This window comes from Hylobates moloch, unplaced genomic scaffold (assembly GCF_009828535.3).
Source record: "Hylobates moloch isolate HMO894 unplaced genomic scaffold, HMol_V3 SCAFFOLD_10, whole genome shotgun sequence".
Lineage (NCBI taxonomy): Eukaryota > Metazoa > Chordata > Mammalia > Primates > Hylobatidae > Hylobates > Hylobates moloch.
Genome location: NW_026652285.1, coordinates 30,257,337 through 30,272,683, shown reverse-complemented (window position 1 = coordinate 30,272,683; position 15,347 = coordinate 30,257,337). Strand labels below are relative to the sequence as shown.

The 15,347-nt window shown below is 44.5% G+C and overlaps 1 protein-coding gene across 2 annotated transcripts in view; it reads right to left on the bottom strand.

Moving 5' to 3' along the window:
• Window positions 1-13,363, bottom strand: part of LOC116475010 (nucleosome-remodeling factor subunit BPTF-like) — a 35,918-nt gene extending 22,555 nt beyond the window's left edge. The window contains exons 1-2 of one of the 2 annotated variants that reach the window (XM_058446070.1): window positions 12,796-13,363; window positions 9,330-9,927 (exon numbers count right to left, since the gene is read on the bottom strand). In XM_058446070.1, coding sequence (XP_058302053.1) covers window positions 9,839-9,927; window positions 12,796-12,997 — 291 coding nt within the window. In that variant the 5' untranslated portion in view covers window positions 12,998-13,363 and the 3' untranslated portion in view covers window positions 9,330-9,838. Of the gene's footprint in view, window positions 1-9,329; window positions 9,928-12,795 lie in introns of those variants that run through there. The other variant, XM_032163977.2, reaches the window with a different exon arrangement.
• Between the last annotated feature and the right edge of the window lie 1,984 nt (window positions 13,364-15,347).

The following is a 15,347-nucleotide window of genomic DNA, read 5'->3' as shown; positions in this document are numbered from 1 at the left end:
TTGGGAGGCTGAGGCGGGCAGATCGCCTGAGCTCAGGAGTTTGACACCAGCCTGGGTAACATGGTGAAACCCCATCTCTACTAAAAAAATACAAAAAATTAGCTGGGTGTGGCAGTGAGCACCTGTAGTCCCAGCTACTCGGGAGGCTGAGGCAGGAGAATCACTTGAACCCGGGAGGTGGAGGTTGCAGTGAGCCGAGATTCCGCCACTGCACTCCTGCCTGGGTGACAGAAGAGAAAAAAAGAAAAAGTATGTACTTTTTTGCTCAAAAGAAAAAAAAAAAGTATGTATGTACACATGTCCACCCAAAGATGGTGACCTAATGAGAGGAACCAAAATATTAATGTTCTGGGTTTCCTAAATTTTCTACATTACTTTCCTGATAAAGGGAAAAAGCAAAAATAAAATGTAAAGGTTTTGTTTTTTTTTGAGATGGAGTCTCACTCTGTCACCCAGGCTGGAGTGCAGTGGCACGATATCGGCTCACCGCATCCTCCACCTCCCGAGTTTAAGCGATTCTCCTGCCTCAGCCTCCCAAGTAGCTGGGACTACAGGCGCATGCCACCACGCCTGGCTAATTTTTGTATTTTTAGTAGAGACGGGTTTTCGCCATGTTGGCCAGGCTGGTTTCGAACTCTCGAGCTCAGGCAATCCACCCGCCTCGGCCTCCCAAAGTGCTGGGATTACAGGTGTGAGCCACCACGCCTGGCCAAAATTTAAAGGTTTTACTAGATTTCCAGCATTATTTATGAAAGTCAAAGCTTTTTTCCTAAACTAATTACCGAAATCACAGACTAATGAATGTCAAGAGCTCAAAAATAGGGTGAACAAACTATGGCCGGCCACAGCCTGTTTTTGTAAATAAAGTTTTATTGGAACACAGCCACACTCATTTGTTTACTTATTGTCTATGGCTGCTTTCATCCTAGCAGCTCAGGCTGCTTTCTGCCTGAGCTCTGCTCAACGGCAGAGCTGAGCAGCTGTGACAGAGCCAGATGGCCTCCAAAACCTAAAATATTTACTAATTGGTGCCCTAAGAACAAGTTTGCCAATCCCCTGATCATTAGATCATCTAGTCCATCCTACACTGTACAGGTGAGTAAACTGAGGTCCACACAAGAATGACTTCTCTATGGTCCGAACTCAAGTTAAGTAAGAAGCAAGGAAGACTCCATTTCCATGGTACTTTCCACCACTTGGCCAGGAAACTCTCAAAACAGACATCCTGCTGTTGGGGAGGTAAACCTCAGGGTCTCTTATCACGTCGCAAGTGAGTGTATTTGCCAATACATTGATGAGAAGAGGACTTTGGGCCTAGTCAGTATCCAAGAACACCTGCTAAAGGTCTGAGTAAACCTTACTAGACTAGAAAAAGTTAATTTAAAAACCATATAGGCCGGGCGCAGTGGCTCACGCCTGAAATCCCAGGACTTTCGGATGCCCAGGCAGGCGGATTGCCTGAGGTCAGGAGTTTGAGACCAGTCTGCCCAACATGGTGAAACCCCATCTCTACTAAAAATACAAAAAAATAAGCCGGTATGGTGCCATGCGCCTGTAATCCCAGCTACTTGAGAGGCTGAGGCAAGAGAACTGCTTGAACCAGGGAGGTGGAGGTTGCAGTGAGCAGAGATCACACCACTGTATTCCAACCTGGGTGACAGAGGGAGACTCCATCTCAAAAAACAAACAAAAAACAAACAAACAAACAAAACACATAAGCACAGACTAGGGAAGGTTTAAAAACAAACAGATGCTGAGAGTATAATCTGGTTCAGTTTTTTTATTTAAAAAAACTGCACACACTGTAACCCAACAATCCAATCCCACTCCTAGGAACCTACCCTACAGAAACACCAGCTTAAGTGACTAAAGATACATCTCTAGCACATTTAGGACAGCACTGTCTGTAAAAGCAAAAAGGGCCTGAATTCTAGGCAAATAAATATTATCAGCAAATGCAGTTATGTGTTAATAAAGAAGGGGGCACTTCATGCCTTTACCTTACAGAGCGTCCTAACCTTCTGAGCATGTAAATTTGTGACCCTTGCCATAAACAATCTCTACTGTTAGGTTTCTTCCGAGACACAGAAGATTCACAACTCATGCCATTAAGGCAGTTAAGGACAACCAATATACCTGGAAGACGGTAATCTTCCAAGTTACAGAGGATCAGAAACCTAATGCATTTCACCTGGATAATTCAGACTCAAAAGTTCAAATCTGTATCTGAAATTACAGTAAAGCCACTTTAAAACTTTTCATTCTTTGCACAGCACTTTGAAAGCACAGTACAGTCATAAGGTGGAGAAATGAGTAACTTACTGAATGAGACTTTCAGAAGTGTGTGAAATAGTTTTGACGTCTACAAAAACAGGGAAAAGTGCACTTTCTTTCTGTCTACTTGTTCTCTTGATTACTGTGAGAAGAATGTTGAAGTCTACAATATTGTTAAGGATGTTGTCTGTTTCTCCTTGGAGTTCTATGAGTCCTCACGTATTTTGAGGCTCTGTTATTAAGTTCATAAACCTTTAGGAAGGATTGTTTTAGGATGGGCTAAGATATTATTCGCTATTTTAAATGTTGGACCATCTCTTGAGACAAATATCCATGCAAGAATTAGAAAGGAAAAAGGATAAGAGAAATTCCACAGACTAATATATGCATTTCTGAAATACTTTTTAACTTCCATAAATAGAATATACACACAGACCTCAAAAGAGGCACTACGAACATAGTGAAATCGAGCAAGAAGCCGTATTTCTAGTAAAATATATAAACTGCACCTACTGAATGTTGCCATTTGGTATGAATCACATGGCCATGCCGTTTCCCAAGTGTGGGAATTACAGAACATATCCATGAGCAGAGAGGAGTCTAAGCATAACTTTCTTAGTAAATCTCAGGAGGGTTCCGTAGACAAATAATTTGGCCAGTGACTCCTGAGAAAGAGGTTTTATATAGGAGAACCCAGACCCACTAGGACATACTAACATCTCACAATTCAGTTTGCATATCAACATTTACACTTTTATAACACTGAAATTCTCTGAGTTATCAAATTTAATTTCTCAACCAAAAGTCTCTGAATCCTAATCTTTCCTTCCCTTCTGGCCTACATATATGACTCTTAGCTTACTTTTACCAGGACTGTGGCAGATTTTCTAATTACGTGTTAACTGACTGCCTCTTCACCCTATCACCAAGAACAACAAATAATGGAAAGTCATCTCACACATGACCCCAAATCTTATTGCAGAAATGCAATACCATCACGTACACAAATAATGCTGGGCCCAGAGTCTCCACAAAGGAGGACCTCACTCAGCCAGACTGCTGGGGCTACCCAAGCGGTGCAGGATTTAGGGCAAATAAAAGGCTAGAAAAGGAGATGTTAGGTAAATTCTCACTGGTCTAACAGAGGCAGACTGACTACAATGAGTCCAGGAGAACTTTCTGCAATGATATGAAATGCCCCAAATGCCCTACATTTGTGTGGTGCAATACACGTGGCTACAGAGCACTTGAAATGAACGTATAACAGCTAGTGCCACTGGAGAAACTGAAGTTTTCATTTTACTTAATTTTTTTTTTTTTTTTAAGAGATGGGTTCTCACTCTGTCACCCAGTCTGGAGTGTGGTGGCACAGTCCATAGCTGACTAGAGCCTCAAACTCCTGGGCTCAAGCAATCCTCCCACCTCAGCCTCCCAAACAGGTAGGACTACAGGCTCGCCATCCTATGCCCAACTATTTTAATTCTTTTGTGAAGACAGGGTTTTTACAAAACCCTGTTGCTCAGGCTGGTCTTTAACTGATGCCTCAAGTGATTTCCCACCTCAGCCTCCCAAAGTATTGAGACTACAGGTGTGAGCCACCACGCCTGGCCTACTTAGTTTTAATTAATTTAACTCTCCACATGTGGCTAATAGCGACCATACTGGACAGTATAGAGGGTGAAAACAACCCACAGGCTTTCTTTGACTCAACATTCAGCTCCACAATTACCTGTGCTGCCTACTGCGTTCAAGAGATTTAACCAGGCACTCCAGAGACTGAATGGGACTTTCCCTGCCCAAAGTAGCTTGTAATGAAGGAAGGGCCAGATCATTAACAGGCCATTTCAGTTCCACCTCTTAACAGATAAAGATACAGATAAAGGGGTTAAATAATTAAGAGGATAGAACAATCCTTCCTAAAGGTTTATGGACTTTAGGAAGGAGCCTCAAAATACATGAAGATTGCTAGAACTTCAAGAAGAAACAGACAAATCCTTCACAATAGCTGTAGACTTCAACACTTCTCTCAGTAATCAACAAAACAAGCAGAAAGTCAGACAGATCCTAATAACACTATCAACAAACTTGACCTAATTGATATTTATGCAATACTCCACCCAACAAGAGCAGAATACAAAATTCTTTTCAAGTACATATGGAATATTCACTTCGACTGACAAAATTTTGGGGTGCAAAACAAACCTCTAAAAATGTTTTACAAAATTAAAGTCATACAAAGTATGCTCTCTGAACAAAATGAAATTAAATTAGAAACCAGTAACTGAAAGATACCTAAAAAAAAATCCCCAAATATTTGGCTAAAACAATTAATGCACAAGGTCCTGGAAGTTAAGGGGGTGGGAAACAAAGGAACTCAGCCCCACCTGGGGGTAAAGGGAATGGTGATCAGAGAAGGCAGGCTGGAGAAGGTGACGGATGGGTGACTGGGATTTGGGTCTGTGAGAACTACAAAGAAATAAGTATTACTAGATCAATCTGAGATGAAGAGAAGAAATAAGGAGTGAATAAGGAAAAGAGAAATAAGGGAGATGTAAAAAGTAAAGTAGAGGTTCCTCTTCAAGACTTTCCTCTCTAATTAAGAATAAATAGTAACTTCTCTTAGACGCAAAATTTATTCAAAGACCTGTGCTAACATTCTTAAATATCTGCTAGCGGTAATAAAGAAATCAATGTACTTTATGTTCTTAGCTCCCACAATTTAGCCTAAATATTTGCCCTGGCATGCTTAGACTGCTCCAAGCAAGCATTAGGTCATAGCCTGTTCCTCTTCCTTATTTAAAAGTGTTTTTACCTTTCTCAACATTCCACAAGTTACTTCCTCCTTCCTTTGTTCCCCTCTGCCTTTGCCTCTTTTAAAAAGTTCTAAGTTGCTAGCCAATCGGGACAAATACAGAATGTGAGCTCCCATTCCAGCCAATGGAAAACAGACACAGCAGTAAGGTGGATGAGTCAGATTATAAATGACCCTGTCTCCTTTGTTGGGTGTACTCTCATGGCACAACTGCTGGCGAGTGTACCCTTTCTGCAGGAAGTAAAAATGGCCTTACTAAGTAAATTAAATTTAGTTCAAGTGCTGTTTCTTCACGGCACCAGGGAACAAGCATTTCAAACAGGAGATTTAGAAGTCAGTTCATCCTTCACTCCTTTTCTCCCGCTCATCACATCCCAGCCTAACCAATCTATCATTAAGGATTCATTCTAACGCCTAAATTATTTTCTGCCAGGTGCTGTGGCTCACACCTGTAATCCCAGCACTTTGGGAGGCCAAGGCGGGTGGATCACTTGAGGTCAGAAGTTCGAGACCAGCCTGGCCACTTGAACGGAGGCAGAGGTTGCAGTGAGCCAAGGTCATGCCACTGTACTCCAGCCTGGGCGACACAGTGAGACTCTGTGTCAAAAAAGAAAAGAAATTAAAATTGAAAGTGCAATAACCCAGCAAATAATCCTATTTATATACCCAAGAGAAATGAAAATATATGTACAGATAAAAACATGTACACGAACGTGCTCAGCAGCATTATTCATAATAGCCAAAAAGTGGAAACAGTTCAAATGTCCGTGAACTTATGAAATGGATAAGCAAAACATGATCTCTGGGCACAGAGGTGTGTGCCTTAACTCTAGCTACTCTGGAGGCTGGAAGGCTGAGGCAGGAAGCCTGAGCCCAGGAGTTCCAGGTCAGCCTAGGCAACATTGCAAGACCCTGTCTCCATTTAAAAAATAACAGTGGTATAGCCATACAATGAAGTGTTATTCAAATATAGTACTGATACATGCTAAGATATGCATAAACCTTGAAAACATTAGGCTAAATGACAGAAGCCATACATTATATGATTCCACTTAGTAAGAAATGTCCGTAAGAGGCAAATCAACAGCGAATGACCGTAGATTAGTGGCTGCCAGGGGATGAGCAGGAGGGAGGTGAAGAACAGGGACTGATGCTATAGGCATGGGCTTCTTTTGCAGGGGCGTAAAAACGAGCTGGAATTAGGTAGTGTTAATGGTTGCACAACTCTGTCAATATACTAAAAAAATCACTAAATTACATACTTTACAAGGGTACATTTTACAGTATGTAAATTATATCTCCATAAAGCTGTTACCTTTTAAAAACTGAACTTTCATAAATATTGCTTGAAAATCATTCTGCAATTTAAAAGATGTTCAATAAATGTTAACTATTACTGTCACTATTTTTAAAATGTGACAATCTCAAAATATTTGAATGTAGCTATCTAGAAAAACATAAAAATTGTAGATATATACCAGCAGACAAAACAATTGAAACATTATATTTAATTACACGCATTTTAATTCTTTCTATATGATCACTTTCGATCTTTTAAAGTGCATTTTAATGTATAATTTTTTTTTAAGTTAAGAAACATGCTGCCTCCTGATACTTATGTTAAAGAACCAAAAGAATGAAAAGAATTAGAGGCCAGGCGTGGTGGCTCAGGCCTGTAATCTCAGCACTTTGGGAAGCCAAGGCAGGTGGATCACGAGGTCAGGAGTTCAAGACCAGCCTGGCCAATATGGTAAAACCGTCTCCATTAAAAAGTACAAACATTAGCCGGTGTGGTGGTGGGCGCCTGTAGTCTCAGCCACTCAGAAGGCTAAGGCAGGAGAATCGCTTGAACCCAGGAGGTGGAGGTTGCAGTGAGCTGAGATTGTGTCATTGTACCCTAGCCTGGGCAACAGAGTGAGACTCCGTCTCAAAAGAAAAAACAAAAATAGAATAATTAGTGTTGGTGTTAAGCTAGTGCTGAGATCATAACCACTGTCAACAGGCACTCAAAGAGAAGGAAGAACAAGGTGCGCAACAGGACTCAGGGAAGATCTCCCAGGAAGACGGATTCGAGCCTGGCTAAGGAGCAGGAAGGGAAAAGGGCATCAGCTAGGATTTGTTCCTGTGTCACCCAGATTACCACTTGCCCACCATGACTACCACTCTCTCACCCCCATGTCTCCACCATTAAGGGTCTTTAGTCAAAGGGAAGACACAGGGACTTGAGGACTGAGGAAAGGAGGACCTAACAGAAGAGACCAGAGCTCCCGGTCTTAACATCCCCAGTCCTGTTATATGCATGTTTCAACACAAACTTCCAAACATGCCCATGGGTGAGCAGAATAGAAAGGCACGAACTATATGCAAGACTATTTATTACTGCGTAACTAGGACATGCCTCTCTACTACTCACAAATCATGTTGCCCAACTTTTTCAAAACCCTTTTGGCTCTCACTTTAATTCTCATGTTTAATCTCTTGAGGTACTGATACCTGAAAACAGATGTCAATAATTTCCCTTATAATCTTGACCTCGCTATTGTTACTGAAAGTACTACCGTTCTTAGGGAGGCATAGGTGATGCACTCCTCTCTCTACATTCTATGTGTCAAGGACAGAAGAACTCTAAAGTACCTGCTGGACTGATCTTCCATTCAGGACTACAAAACCCACCAGCTATCTTGTCCTTGTCCATCCATCCTACAGAACAGAAGCTATGCTTCAAGATCTTTTGATCATCTCAATACCCAAAATTAAATAGATTTGAAATAGATTTGAGAGAGAGGGCGACACCAGTGGTTCAACAGCATCTGTGTGATTTGATGTGATTCTGTTTCATGTTTGTGCATGGTGCTGCTGGGAATACAGCATATCTTCTCAGGGTGTTCAGGAATGAAAAAGGCCTGAGGATCACGATCTAGCCCAATCCTTATTCTACAGAAGAGGGGGAAAGTACAGTTGCTATAGCCTGATCCTCTAGGTACTGCCCAACACAACATACAAGGGAGCTTTGGTTTATTTCCTATTCCCACACTCAGCCTCTTGTTAAACCGAGTTGAGACTGCCCACACTTTAGTATCAGTGCCTGCCGCTCCCTGCTGCTCCCTCCCGCTCCCTCCTGCTCCCTCCCTCAATCTGCCTGTCCTTACTCTCGACATGCCCATCCAGGAAGCCGACGCCCACACCAATCCCCTTAAACAGGGTATATAATCTCGCCCTCCTTTAAATGCCCACTGCACTTTGCACCTCATTTGTAACAATCAGAAATTATACTGAAAAGATATTAAGTTGACACTGGTGGGAATAATATTGTCGAACCAGTGACAAATTCTGTTTGAGGTAAATCTATGGCTCATTGATGGCATCTCTGCCGCTGATCTCCACTGTCACAATCCTTAGAGGACATAAATCACTAACTTTCCCAGGATAACACCAGGGCTTTTGTTTTATGAAGTCATCAGAGGTTCCAAGTTTTAAGATTCCAGGAAAGTATTCTCAGAAGTCTCACACAAGACTGAGACTGAAACACAAGAACCATTCTGTTTTAAATACAATTTCTTAAAATTAGCAAATGCTTAATTTCAAAGTTCTGTCAGATCTTTACCAAATGCCTATTGAAAACACTTCCTATACAATCCTTCTCATTATATCGGCAATGTCATAAAACCTATAGGCTGAAGTAATTCTAAATTTAAAAAGTAAAAATAAATGAATCAAAGCATTATTCAGCCATATGCCTTCGGCTAAAGCAAAACTAGGTGATTTCAATTTTATACGAAAAAGTTGTTATCCTTACATTTTTTTCCATAAAAGGAAAACAATCTTCAATAAATAAACCTTTCACAACTTTAGTAATATCAACTAATGTCTTTGCATTCAGTTATATTACCTACAAAATACTGAGTTATTTCTTATATTAGGAGTTATTTCTTACGTTAGGAATGTCACATGTCAATAATTAAGCCAACGCTGTAAACTATAAAAATTAATCAAATTACTCTACATTACCAATAAAGTAAATTCCTCTTTCAGCTTTCACAGTACAATAGGATTCAAATTCATCAATCATACTTCTTTATGTGTTATTCAGATATCTTAAACCAGTTCTAAAATTTTTTTCTTCCATCTACACATTTACCTGACAGCCTTCCACCCAGGAAGTACAAACTATAAAACCAATGAAACTAGTACTTAGCCTAAACAACTCACTGTCACGCGTTGTTACTCATTGAAGACAAGTGGGCATGTTCTAAAAGTTTGGAACTCAAAATGTCACTCATATCTGGGGGGTGGGGGGCGAGGGGAGGGAACTTAGAGGGCGGGTCAATAGGTGCAGCAATCCACCATGGCACACGTATACATATGCAACAAACCTGCACATTCTGCACATGTACCCCATTTTGTTTTTAGAAGAAATAAGGAAAAAAAGTCACATCCATTTTACCATAATCTTAAGAAATAATGTGTTGCAAAAGGTAAAACATCCAAATTAACATCACAGCCAATAAAGGAAAATGCCTGGCAAGCAATATGAAATAGCAACTCAAAAACAAAGTAACTCTTGCAATGAAAAACATTCACTGGGCCGGGCCAGGTGGCTCATGCCTGTAATCCTAGCACCTTGGGAGGCCGAAGCGGGCGGATTGCCTGAGTTCAGGAGTTCAAGAACAGCCTGGGCAACATGGTGAAACCCCATCTCTACTAAAATACAAAAAATTAGCTGGGCGTGGCAGTGTGCACCCGAAGTCCCAGCTACTCAGGAGGTGAGGCAGGAGAATTGCTTGAACCCGGGAGGCAGAGGTTGCAGTGAGCCGAGATCGTGCGTGCCATTGCACTCCACCCTGGGAAACAGAGCAAGACATTCACTGATCAAATTGTCCATCAAAATCCAATTAGAAAAGAACAACAACAACAAAAAACCAACTAGGACAACTTTCAGTTTCCTAAATCCAAAATATTTAGGGGTTATGACACCCACTGTAGAATTATCAAAACTTCATGTATTACAAGTTCTCATCTACTAACAGTAATTTATCCAACCAATCTTTGATGAGCACCTGCTATGTGCAAAACACTGTTACAGGAGCTGCAGGGGGAATAAGCTCAATAGCTATCACTACAGAGTTAGTAATTTCATATAAGGATAGACAAGTAGACACACAGTAGGCTACAGGTGTCATTAAGAAAAACAAAATGTCAGGCTGGGCATGGTGGCTCACACTTGTAAGCCCAGCACTTTGGGAGGCTGAGGCGGATGATCACCTGAGGTTGGGAGTTTGAGACCAGCCTGACCAACGTGGAGAAACCCCGTCTCTACTAAAAATACAAAATTAGCCAGGCGTGGTGATGCATGCCTGTAATCTCAGCTACTTGGGAGGCTGAGGCAGGAAAATTGCTTGAACTTGGGAGGCAGAGGTTGCAGTGAGCCAAGATCGAGATCGTACCATTGCACTCCAGCCTGGGCACCAAGAGCAAAACTCCTTCTCAAAAAAAGAAAAACAAAATGTCACAAAAGAATCAAAAGTAAACACATTTTTTTAAAGAACACCTAGCTACAAATTGTAATTTAAGTCAGCATATGCACAGCCATCAATCCTAAATATTATTTGCTAGGCCTTCAAATACAACTTAAAGTTAGCTGAACTGCCCTGCCAAAATGTCTCAGCTCTGTCTAACCAGAAAAAACTTCCTCCAGGGGTGTATGCAATCCAGTCTCCATGTTTCAATTACCGGCTCTGGGTACAAAGACCAACTTGTGATTTCTTAAGGTAAAAATTATTACTATAAAAGATGTACTAGGCCGGGCACGGTGGCTCACGCCTTTAGTCCCAGCACTTTGGGAAGCTGAGGTGGGCGGATCACGAGGTCAGGAGTTGGAGACCAGCCTGGCCAACATGGTGAAACCCCACCTCTACTAAAAATACAAACATTAGCCAGGTGCGCTGGTGGGCGCCTGTAATCCCAGCTGCTCAGGAGGCTGAGGCAGAACTGCTTGAGTCCGGGAGGTGGAGGTTGCAGTGAGCCAAGATTGCGCCACTGCACTCCAGCCTAGGCGACAGAGCAAGACTCCTTTAAAAAAAAAAAAAAAAAAAAAAGCACTAAAATTAAGTTGGCAAGAATTTACATGTACTCCTTTTTACATATAAGACATAAATATCTGACACTTGATTCATTCCCTTCATTCTCCAGCCAGCCTCCCAGGGCAAGTCTGGCAAGGATTCTGACCATGGGGCAAAAGAAACTACCTTTTTTCAGTTTATGTTAGGACAACCTACGTGGGTTTACATTTGGCTTAATATAATACTACCCTACTTCTCCAATCAGTATTTAAGCATTTATGAAAAAACAGAAACTTTTCAATTTAACCACTTCTACTACCCTAGTCTCTCTGACAAAGACATGACACATCTCACTTCAAGGAAAAAAGGGTCCTTTTTCCTCACAATACTTCCTCATAAACTTTATTTTTAAAATGCTTTTAAAACCAGATTCTAATTTAATTAATCCAGATTTGCAAAATTATAAAGGAAAAGTCTTGCCGGTTGTTGCTTCGGTTATGTTAATTTCACAATTTAGTACACTGCAACTACGTATTTAATACAAAGCAGCCTTTCTTGGGGCGGGGCGGGGCGGGGGGGAGGGGCGCGGTGTTTAACAAAATACATCTCAGCACCAGCCTAGAGAAGCTTTTCTGTGTGAAAACAGAAGAGGGGTTACCATGGAGAAATTCATTACGGATTTCGGGAGGGCTTTTTCCTCAGAAATAGAGTGAAAAGAAAAAGTGGTTGTGTAATAAATCTGATACTGATGCTGTGTGACTTAGAAGTTGGTCCAAAAGTTCATCTTAGGCAATTATGTCTAGATGATCAACTACACATCATCTGCAACAGGTGACAGGAAACTGCATTTCCCAGGCAAGGCAAAGCGATCAAATGAGTTAAGACGCGCGTTCCTGCGGTCTTGTACTTTTATTTTTGATTTAACCAAAACAATTTTGAATCGGATGAATTACCAAATTTGGTTGGGTCTTCTTGGCTTTCTGCTTTGCTTTTTAATCAGCCATTTACCAGAAACTGTTGCACAGGCCCATTAGCACTCGAAGAATAAAAACAAACACACAGGACCAGATAAGGTTCCCCTACTAACCCAAATGATCCGTTTCCTTAACATAATTTTAAAACCACAGCTAGGGGTGTGAAAACAGGACAGATTGTGACACACAATCTGTCCAAATCCTTAATTCCCTTTTAAGGAACAGATATATAATAAAAATCCGAAAGGAACCACATTAGAAATGAAAAGAGGTTTGCAAAACAAGAGGCTTCTTTCATTCCAGAAAACCATACCAAAACAAGGGGAGAAAAATGAAAGAAATGGATATGTGTTTGCCCAAGTTTCAATCTTGCCCAGTGGAGACAACTACGCTGGCACAAATTCTGAGGAAGAAAAAGAGGAGGTTGGCGGGCGGGGGCGGGAAGAGAGAGCGAGTGTGGCCTGCAAACCGCAACAATGCAATCTCCATTTTGAACAATGCGCCTCTTTCCTCTTATAAATCTAGTTTTTTGCCACTTGATGTGCCCTCGCATTTCCCCTCTGGGGGTCGGCGGGGTTGGGGGGAGATCGGAGCAGGATGCACAGCACATGAGTGAGCAAGGAGGGGGGCAGAGAAGGTGGGGAAGGAGTCTGTAGCAACTGGGCTGGGTGGGTACCTGGAGTGCTGCTGTAGATACTATAGCTCCTGAAGCTGCTTTCCGTGCAGTAACTGGCGTCCTCGTACACCACTTTGTTGACCGCCCTCCGGGCCGCGGCGGTCCGGGCCAGGTGGCTGCCCCCACCTCCCCCCGGCCTGGGGCGCTGCTGCTGGGGTGCGGCCGCCGGCGGCGGCGGCTTTCTCCGGCTACTGCTGCCCATTCTGGGCGAGCTCAGCCGCGTCTTGAGCGCCACCTCAGCCTGGCGGCGGCCCACCTGCCCCGGCTGCTACAGCGTTGCCGCGAGCGGAACCCCGGATAGGTCCGGACGTGGGCGGCGGCGGCGGCGGCAGCGGCGGGGCCGGGGCGCAGCGCTCCGCAGTGGAAGCCGCGGGCTGCTTGGTCTGCCTGCCCCGCCGGCCCCTCATGTTGGAGCCCAGGAGGAGGGAGAAGGGAAAGCGGACGGGGAGGGGGGCGCGCAATGGGCGCAGTGGGGGCGGCCGGGGTCGGGTGGGGAGGCCTGAGGGGCCGGGCAAGAGGGACCCGGCCTGCGGAAGCGGTTGGAGGGAGAAGGCTCGATCCAAATGGCTGGGGCCCCACTCCGGATCGCCTTCAGCCGCTATCTTGTCTCTTCCGTCTACCGGAGCGCGGTCACGTGAGCTGCGCCACGGACGAGCCTGGAACGGGGCGAGATGGCGCGGCGGCCGCTAGGGGGAGCGCGGGAGCATTGAGTCGGGGGCGGAGAGCCTGGAGAGCATGGGGCGCCTGGGCCGCCTGGGCTGGGCGCAGCGCGGCGCGGCTGGACTCCGGGCGCGGTGGCGCGGCTGAGAGAGACGCGCAGCTCGCGAAATGCCCCGCGTCTAAGGCCTTCGGACACCACAGTTTCCGCGGACCCCTGGCTGGAGTCCAAAGCCGACCGGACCTCCTCCCTGCGTCTCCCCTTCCGCGGCTCGGAGAGGAAGGCAGGAGAGCCCCCAAATATCATTCCCCTCCCGCCCCCTAGGGAAACTGAGGCTGAAAGAGCCAGCGAGAGAAAGAAAAAAAAAAGTCTCGGAGTGGGGCGGCCCGAGCGACCTAAGGGACGGGGCAGCGCCAGCGACCGAGGGAAATTAGTCGGGGTGGGGGAACAGGGAGACAAGCCCCCCAGAATTTAGGAAACTCCGAAGCTTGGAGCTGGAGTCCTGAAATTGACTCCGATGACAACTGCCCCGGATCTGTGCCAGGAGCCACGCCCCGGGCTGCCACGCCTGGAGGGAGGGGGCGTCCTCAGACCTGTTGCGTGGAATCTCCACTGGGAAAACCTCAGTAAACTCCAGCCTGGACAACATAGTGAAACCCCGTTTCTACTAAAAATAAAAAAATAAGCTGGGCATAGTGGCGGGCGCCTGTAATCCCAGCTACTCGAGGCTGAGGCAGAAGAATCGCTTGAACCCCTGAGGTGGAGGTTGCAGTGAGCCAAGATTGCGCCATTGTACTCCAGCCTGGGCGACAAGAGTGAGTAGTCCCAGCTACTTGGGAGGCTGAGGCAGGAGAATGGCGTGAGCCCAGGAGGCGGAGCTTGCAGTGAGCCGAGATCGCGCCACTGCCCTCCAGCCTGGGTGACAGAGCGAGAGTCTGTCTCCAAAAAAAAAAAAAAAAAAAGAATGAGACTGGAAACCATGCCACCTGGTGAAATGAATAAAGAAATAAATGTTGTCTGGACTGAGTGGCTCACACCTCTAATCCCAGTACTTTGGAGGCCGAGGCGGGCAGATCACTTGAGGACAGGAGTTCAAACCAGTCTGGGCAACATGGTGAAACCCTGTCTTTTCTACAATTACAAAAAGATTAGCCGGACGTGGTGGTACATGCCTGTAATCCCAGCTACTCGGGAAGCTGAGACACGAGAATCGCTTGAACCTGGGAGGCAGAGGTTGCAATGAACTAAGATCACGCCACTGCACTCCAGCCTAGGTGACAGACTGAGACTAGGTCTCAAAAAAAATTATAATTCAGTAACATAGTCAGTTACAAGATAAACATTGAACCTGCCTCCCAGGTTCAAGTGATTCTCCTGACTCAGCCTCCCGAGTTGCTGAGATTACAGGCGTGTGCCACCACGCCTGGCTAATTTTTTGTATTTTTAGTACAGACGGTGATTCACCATGTTGGTCAGGCTGGCCTCCAACTCCTGACCTGAAGTAATCCACCCACATCAGTCTTCCAAAGTGCTGGGATTACAAGCGTGAGCCACTGTGCCCGGCCTCAATTTGGGTTTTTATGGAAGCTTCATTACAGAGTCATTAATGATTACACCGTTGGCCGTTGGTGGTCAGCTTAACCTTCAGCCTCTCTCTCTCAGAGGTTGACAGTGGCAGTGAAAGCCCTGACCACCAGCCCCAATCCTGAGGCTCTCTAGGAGAGCCTAATTAGTCAATCATTAGCATAAAAAGAGACTTACTTTGCAGATTCTGAGGGTTTTAGGAATTGTATGCCAGGAAACTGGGAGGAAGATCAAATACGTGTTTCACATTCTCAGAGGACCACAAAGAGGAGATTGGTCATCAGTGTTTCTCAACAGAAGCGCTTTGGCG